The sequence below is a fragment of the Muntiacus reevesi genome, chromosome 9, assembly GCF_963930625.1.
Source record: "Muntiacus reevesi chromosome 9, mMunRee1.1, whole genome shotgun sequence".
NCBI classification, from domain to species: Eukaryota; Metazoa; Chordata; class Mammalia; order Artiodactyla; family Cervidae; genus Muntiacus; species Muntiacus reevesi.
The window spans coordinates 4,090,731-4,099,507 of record NC_089257.1 but is presented as its reverse complement, the minus strand read 5'-3'; the positions used below and the strand labels follow the sequence as shown (position 1 = coordinate 4,099,507).

Genomic DNA, 8,777 nt, shown 5'->3' with positions numbered 1-8,777 from the left:
CCAGACCAGTTGTTTTGCTTCAGCAAAGATGAATTTATCATATATTTTTCTACATGTCATTGCAAGTTTTTCTCTCTTTTTATTCAGTATTCAATATATTCTAATTTGATGTTTGGTCTATATATAAAAATTTACCACCAATTCAGATACAGTGTTTAAATATTTATCCAATTGTTAAATTGGATAATGCTACCTATTTTAATACTGAAAATATGCTGTGGCTGAAGACACTGTAATTAATAAAACAGGGTAATATCATATGAAAGTTCTCCTTGCATGAGTATTATATTCAGATAATAGATTTCACAACAGAGATGATGACAATTTAATAAAGTAGTTACAGTCTTATTCAGTCCCTTCATGGATCACAGTCTTGTCTTGACAAAGCAATTTGCACAACTCAATGACGCTATAAGACATGCCACGTAGGGCCACCCAAGATGGATGGGTTATAGTGAAGAGTTCTGACAAAATATGGTCCACTGGAGGAAGAAACGGCAACCCGCTCCAGCATTCCTACCCGGGGAGCCCCATGAACATACGAAAAGGCAAAAGATGGACACTAGAGGATGAGCCCCCTGCTCAGAAGGTGTCCAATATGCTACGGGGAAGCACGGAGGGCAATTACTAACAGCTTCAGGAAGAATGAGTGGCTGGGCCAAAGCAGAAATGGCACTCAACTGTAGATGCATCTGGCGGTAAAAGTAAAGTCTGACGCTGTAAGGAAAAATATCGCATAGAAACCTGGACTGTTAGGTCCATGGATCAAGGTTAATTGGATGTGATCAAGCAGGAGATGGCAAGATTGAACATAGACATCTTAAGAATCAATGAAATAAAAGGGACTTGAATTTAATTGAGATGACCATCATATCTACTACTGTGGAGAAGAATCCCTTAGAAGAAATGGAGTAGCCTTCAGAGTTAGAAAAAAAGAGTAAGAAATGCAGTATTTGGGCAATATCTAAAACTACAGACTCATCTCAGTTTGCTTCCAAGGCAAACCATTCGACATCAGTGTAGCATAAGTCTATGTCCCAACTACTGAAGCTGAAGAAGCTGAAGCTGATTGGCTCTGTGAAGACCTACAAGACCTTCTAGGTCTAATACCAAAAAAAGATATCCTTTTTATCACAGGGGATTGGAATGCAAAAGTAGAAAGTCAGGAGATATTCAGAATAACAGGCAAGCTTGGTCTTGGAGTACAAAATGAAAAAGGGCAAAGGCTAACAGAGTTTGTATAGAAAACACACTGGCCATAGCAAACACCCTTTTAAATGACCCAAGAGATGACTCTACATATGGGCATCACCATATGGTCAATATCACAATCAGATTGGTTCCCTGCAGAACTAGACTGCAGCCATGAAGTTAAAAGACAATTGCTACCTGGAGGTAAAGCTATGACATACGTACAGCATATTAAAAAGCAGAGATGTCACTTTTCAGACAAATGTCCATATGGTCAAAGCTATGGTGTTTCCAGTACTCAAGTACGGATGTGAGTGTTGGATCATAAAGAAGGCTGCATGTCGAAGAATCAATGCTTTTGAACCATGGTGTTGGAGAAGACTCTTGAGACTCCCTTGGACTGCATGGAGATCAAAGAAATCAATCATACAGGAAATCAACCCTAACTATTAACTGGAAGAACTGACACTACTGCTGAAGCTCCAATACTTTGGCAATCTGGTAGAAAGGATCAACTCATTGGAAAAGACACTGATGATGGGAAAGATTAAAGGCAAAAGGAGAAAAGAGGCAGCAGAAGATAAGATGGTTAGATTGCATCAGTGACTCAATGGTCATGAATCTGAGAAAATCTGGGAGATAGTGGAGGACAGAGGAGCCAGGCATGCTACCGTCCATGAGGTGGCAAAGAGCAGACACAGCTTAGTGACCGAACAGCAAAAACAACGTGGGCTTTCCTGGTGGCTCAATGGTGAAGACTTTGCCTGCCAATGCATAAGATGCTAGTTTGATCCAGGTTGCACAGATCCTCTGGTGAAGGAAATGGCAACCCTCTCCAGTATTCTTGCCTGGGAAATCCCATGGACAGAGGAGTCTGACTGGTGACAGTCTATGGGATTGCAAGGAGTCTGACATGACTTAGCAACTGAGTATTCACACTTAATCATCCCGATGTACATAAATCATCACTTTATGGGCAATCTGAACACCTACACAACTCTTCTCTTCATCAGATTCCTCATGGCTTTTTTCACCTCTGTGTTTCTCACTGTGTAAATGATAGGATTTAACATGGGACTGAGGATTGCAGAGAACACAGTCACCCACTTGTCCACAGGGTACGTGGCCACAGGACGCGTGTAGGTGAACAGAGAAGGCAGAAAGAAGAGCACCACTACTGTAAAGTGGGCGCCACATGTAGAGAGGGCTCTGCGCCGTCCTTCAGAGCCATGGGATTTCAGGGAGCTCAGGATGACTATGTAGGAGATGAGCAGCAGGGAAAAAATGAGCAAGCACATGCCCCCACTGTTAGCTGCCACCACCATTCCAGGTATGTAGGTGTCACTGCAGGCAAGCTCCAACAGTGAGAAGAAATCACACGTGAAGTGGTCAATGACGTTGGGACCACAGAAGGTCAAGTCCATGGTGAAAAGGATCTGCACTGAGGCATGCAGGACCCCCCCGACCCAGGCCATCACCACCAGGAGCTGGCAGAGCCCTTGTCGCATGATGGTCGTGTAGTGCAGAGGCTTGCAGATGGCCACGTAGCGGTCGTAGGCCATGACGGTGAGGATGATGACCTCTGATGCTGCCAGGAAGTGTTCTAAAAAGACCTGAGTCATGCATCCTCGCCAGGAGATGGTTCTTCTTTGATGAAGTAAGTCAACAATCAATTTGGGGGTGGTAACAGATGTGAAGGAGGCATCTAATAAGGCCAAGTAAGTGAGAAGGAAGTACATGGGAGCAGAAAGCGCAGGGCTGAGGGAGATGGTGATGACAATGAGCAGGTTGGCCAGCACAGTGAAGAGGAAAATGAACAGAAAGATGATGAAGAGTATTTTCTGCACATGTGGATTCTGTGTGAGTCCCAGGAGAACAAATTCTGTCACATTGTTGGGAGGCCTGAGGACATCCATTCAGTAAGCAACAGCTTCCTGGGATAAAGAATGATATTCACTAATCATGAAAGGCTTGTGATCTGACTTTCTTAGAACAAAATCGTCACTGTGCAACATGCCCTTGGAATTTTTGCCCTGTACTCATTTCAATTCTTTCTTATTTTCACCATGGTATTTTGCATCTCTTCAGACATCTAGCACCTGTCACCTGTCAAACATCAGTAGAGCCGCATTTGATGTGTCATTTGCCAAGAAAACACTGGGCTTCCTACATGAGATTTGGATTCTCCTACTGGTTCCAACTCCGTTGGACTAAGTCACCTCGGTGCCCCGTGCTTCCCAAGCCCGACTCTGTGTCTATGAGGTAACAAACAGCAATTTTCAGAGGTATCTTGTAAGCTGAGACGTGCTATACACAGGAAAGAGTTATTCTCTCTTCCATGAGAATTTATATTCCAACCCTCAGGTCAAACTATGGAAAGAAAAAAATATGGTCAAGAAGTGTCTATCACATGGAGGGAATTTAGTGCGGTGTGTTTAAGTCCTTGGAGACGCATGCTCGCTTGTACCTAGCAGGACACATAAGCTATTCATCACTTGCCAGAGTGCCGGGATGTCTGCACTGCCTGAGACCTGGTGGTGACGAGTCCGGGCTTGGTACTGATTGGCCATTCTCGAAGGCTAAGCATATGTCTGCTTCCCCAAACCATAAACTCAGCAGGAATGCAAGTGCTGTTGTCCTCCAAGTCTGTTTATCTGTAATCTCTCTACTTTATAAGAAACAGATAAACACTTGAAAGGAAACTACACTCCAGTGTAACGGTTTCTGACACACTCCCGAGAGTCACCATGAAAGTATTTAATTGCTTCTAAGAAAGTACACATATTGGGTCATTTTTCTTTCAAGATAGTGTGTTTGTTTATTAATTTTTTTTATTCTTCAAACTTCTGCTCCACATACAATTTAGCATAGTCATATTCTATAAATTTTTAGCTTTGGAAGACTTGGATTGAAGCATAAACTCTTTCATAGATGTTCAACACACAAGGATCTATCAAGCATAGGAAACCCTTATTTTCAAAGCTTTAACAATAAAAATTTAACAAGGAGAACAGGAAAAAATACTCTGCTAGATAAATTAGAGTGATACCTAATACACTATACACAAAACATATATATCAATACACCAACTATCGAAGCATGTATAAAATCCATTACTTACTATTAACTCCTACTACAGGTTCCTTCATCAAACAAATATTTATTGAGCCCTTGCTGTGCACACTGATGTATGTTGCTCACATAAAATCATGAAAAGTGATGTTATTGAGTGAACTTAACCCTTGAATTTGTATCATCAAAGCGGCAGCACACCTACCCGTGACCTGCACGAGCTCCCCACCCCTTTCTGTTTCTGCTCCGTGCATCCTCACGCCTTCTCCTCCGGTCTTCCCACAGCAGCCGCCTCCCATCTCTCCTGGTTACAGGGTGTGTGACTAATACAGTGTGGGCTTATAGATTTGCCAAAGAGAAGAGAAATAAACATAATGAAACATATTCCATACAGCATGTCTTTTCAGAGATAAGCAGATAGAAACAGTATTTTTTCAATTTTACAGGATGGAAATTGTATGCATATGTGGGAACACAAAGCAACAGCTTCACTGAACTTCCTCCTTTGTTAGTGGGATCTCCCAGCAAATCACAGAAGAGACGGTGTAAATAAAGTAAGAATTAGACACAATTCACAGAAGTGCTTTACAAACAACTGTGAAGCAAAATAAGTTACTTTTTACATTTTTCTTTAGCTCCATAATACTTTTTCTAGGAATAAACCTTAATGTAAAATATTTTAAGGGAAACATCATTATGTACACATATGGTCAACATAATCATTAACAGCTGTGGAAAATTTAGAAAGGGTGTGGAAGAAAAGGATAATGGAGAAAAGGACAATTAAAATATAGTGGATCTTTTTTAATAATATGCAGCTTTTAACAGAGATGCTTTTAAAAATTGTGCAATGTGAAAAAATTATCAGCTGTAATATTAAGTGAGGAAAACTTTGGATGCATATTTAAATTGTATAGTTATTCTAACATCTCATTGTAACTAATTGTATTATTAGTTCAACTAATTTAAATACATATGAATAAGAAAAAAAGATTCTAAAATATTTTTACCTCTAAATTGCTAGTACTGTAGCCAACTCTACCTTTCTTGATGTTTTGCATGCTTAAGAAAGTTTGAAACCTCAGGTAAATTTGGATCAGGAGTGATGATATGATTTGCGACATACATTTATACCTGAGAATATATGATTATGTGATTTCAAAAAGAATCTCACCAATGAGAGTGTCTGACCTAGCGCCATGGCCAGGCCCCAGGCAGCTGTTAGTTCACCAGGAAAGAAGCAAAGTCATGAGGTTAAAAATGCCGGCTCACTCAGTGTCTCTTGATGGCACCTTTGGATAGGTCTTAAAAGCACTACATGTATCCTATTTGTGGGTAAAGTCTAGGAAGCTTCTTAGGTGTGGCTAATTGGAACTCATGGGTATTTCTCCACCATTAGCAGGTCTTGCTAACAACCAATTATTTCATAACAGCATCAGAGAAATACTTCTATAGCATTTTTTTTTAAACTTCATCGGGATGTTTCAAAAGAACAGCATGTATATTATCTATGGTGAAACAGATCACCAGCCCAGGCTGGATGCATGAGACAAGTGCTCGGGCCTGGTGGGCTGGGAGGACCCAGAGAAGTCGGGTGGAGAGGGAGGTGGGAGGGGGGATCGGGATGGGAATACGTGTAATTCCATGGCTGATTCATGTCAATGTATGACAAAACCCACTGAAATGTTGTGAAGTGATTTGCCTCCAACTAATAAAAAAAATTAAAAAAAAAAAACCTTCATCTTTAAGTCTATGTGAAAACAAAGTGAAAAGTATCACTCACTCAGTCATGTCCTACTCTTTGTGACTCCATGGACTAAAGCCAATCAGACTCCTCTGTCAATGGAATTCTCCAGGTAACAGTACGAGAGCAGGTTGCCATTTCCTGCTCCAGAGGATCTTCCCAACTTAGGGACTGATCCCAGGTCTCCTGCATTTGGGCAGATTCTTTAAATCATAGTCACAAGAGAAAAACATAGGAACAAGTTGACCACTTATGGACTTGGATATTTGATAGAGAATGAGCTTAAATACAGAGTCTGAGTATTTGGTACTTATAAATTAAATGTTTGGGGGCACTACTACTAGATTTTTAAATATTTATTATAATATTTTATTTTGATGAGATGGTTAAATAGCATCCCCTACTCCATGGACATGCATCTGAGCAAACTCCCAGAGACAGTGAAAGATAGGGAAGCCTGGCATGCTGTAGGCAATCGAGTTACAAAGAGCCGGGACACAGCTTAGCGACTGAACAACAATTTTATTTTAACTGATCTACCATTCATGATAGGCTGCTCTGTTGGCTCAGCAGTAAAGAATCTGTCTGCCAGTGCAGGAAATGAGTTCAATCCCTGGGTCAGGAAGATCCCCTGGAGGAGGAAATAGCAACCCACTCCAGTATTTTCGCCTAGGAAATCTCATGAACAGAGGAGCCTGGAGGGCTAGAGCCCACGGGAGAGCAAAGACTAGGACACTACTTACCGACACCGCTAAACAGCGTCAGCGACCACTCATGGAGCCGTGATTCCTAAATACTGTGCTCAGCTGTATGCTGGGTGACTGTTATGAACCTCATCATAAATCCAGCGCTTCATACCAGATACATTTCATGGTACTTCTGCAAAGTAGTTGTTTTCTGTGTCAATTTTGGAATTAGATTAACATGATAATGACAAAAGTAAATCTATTTTTCAATTATATTCAGAGATAGTAAAATGCATTTGTCATTTAAATGTAATCTTATAATATCCATATAAGGTATTAAAAGTAGGAAATAATATTCAGAATTTATATAGTAAAACTAAGAAAGGGAATAGGAACACATTTACCATGAAGAAATATGAAACCAGGCCATTAAAACCTGGGACAGGACTATTATCTTTAAATTATGTTTTATGACTAAAATATTGTGATATTCATACATTGCCACCAACTGCGAGGCCCATTATAATTATCTAGTAAAAGAGTTAAAACTGATATGAAAATTGTTTGGTAACAAAATTCAATTCAATTCAAGAATGCTTTTATATAAAGCCAAACTTACTAAAAGATGTTCAACTATGCTTAATAAGAAGAAAAATAAATTGTAGATAACTCTAGATTGACTCCAGAGAATGTAGCCACTATGATCAGCATGTATCAATGACGGAAAACATTTTAAGAAAACTAAAAACACATGACCAAACATAGTCTGACTGGACACAGTAATATTATAGTTCTGCAATAATAGCTGTGATAGCAGACAGTTTCAATGAGGATTGTAATCTGTCTGAAGATCTATAAGGGTCGCCATGTAGAACTAGTGGTAAAGAATCTGCCTGCCGACGCAGGAGACTCAAAAAACATGGATTTGATCCCTGGGCTGGGAAGAACCTCTGGAGAAGGAAATGGCAGCCTGCTCAAGTATTCTTGCCTGGGAAATCCCATGGACAGAGGAGCCATATGGATTTTGTTGAAACATCATCATGAAAATGTCTTGGACTATTCTTTAAACTCTGAAATGAAATCAGAATCAGATCAGAGAATCAGTATGTACCGATAAAATTATCATTCCTAGCCTCAAAAAAGTCTGAAATCCATACACCTCGGCCCATTGAGCATCGTCCACCCTCTGCTTAAACAGAAAGAAAACATTTTTAATTGCTATGACACAAAAGAGGTTCTTACAAAATCTGATATCCTTTGAAGCGGCTTAAAGAGCATCAGATTTTAACTTAGAAGGATGCAGATCTGAATACCAGTTCTGTCTCTGAAAGCGGATGGATTACTGAACTTTTTTGAACTTTGTTGTTCTTCATCATTAAAACAGGAATGATCACAATAAAGTTAAATCACATTAATACCTACCTTCCAGAGGTGCTGTTAGTGTCAGGTGAGAGGTATGAGAAGGACTTTCTAGTGATAAACTATGAAAGTGTGAACATTATGATTGGAATAAAATCTTCATATTAGATCATTTACTCTCTGAAACTGCATTTCTGTTTAATACATTCTAATGGCGTTTCTTTAACATTCATCTTTCAGCCCTTGACAGTCAATATTCTACTCGCTGTTTCTGAGTTTTGCTTTAAATTCCATGTAAATGGATTTTATATGAATCCATATAAATGGATTTACACAGTATTGGTCTTTTTATTTTTGCTTATCCTTTTAGCATAATGCCCTTAAAGTCCCATCATGTTGTCACAAATGGCAAGATTCCCTTCTTTTGCATTACTGAATAACATTTTATTTATATATATATATTTGATATTTATATTACATTATATTATTGTTTTATTTATATGTATATTTAATATGTTAGTTTATATAATATTATTCTTTTACAGCCTTAGTTGTATTATGCATATATAACATCTTCTTTATCCACTCATCCAGCAGAGTACATTTTAGTTGTTTCCAGGTGTTGGTTATCGTGAATAATGCTGCAGTGGACATGGATGCACTGATATCTTCAGATTCCTGACTTCATCACTTCTTGGCCTTTTGGCTAAAATCAAATGCAGATT

The 8,777-nt window shown here is 39.4% G+C and overlaps 1 protein-coding gene across 1 annotated transcript; it reads right to left on the bottom strand.

Moving 5' to 3' along the window:
• Window positions 1–2,180: 2,180 nt before the first annotated feature.
• On the bottom strand, window positions 2,181–3,107 carry LOC136175314 (olfactory receptor 4C3D-like). The gene has a single exon (XM_065945648.1). It carries the CDS (start codon window positions 3,105–3,107, stop codon window positions 2,181–2,183), a length of 927 nt encoding a protein of 308 aa, XP_065801720.1.
• Between the last annotated feature and the right edge of the window lie 5,670 nt (window positions 3,108–8,777).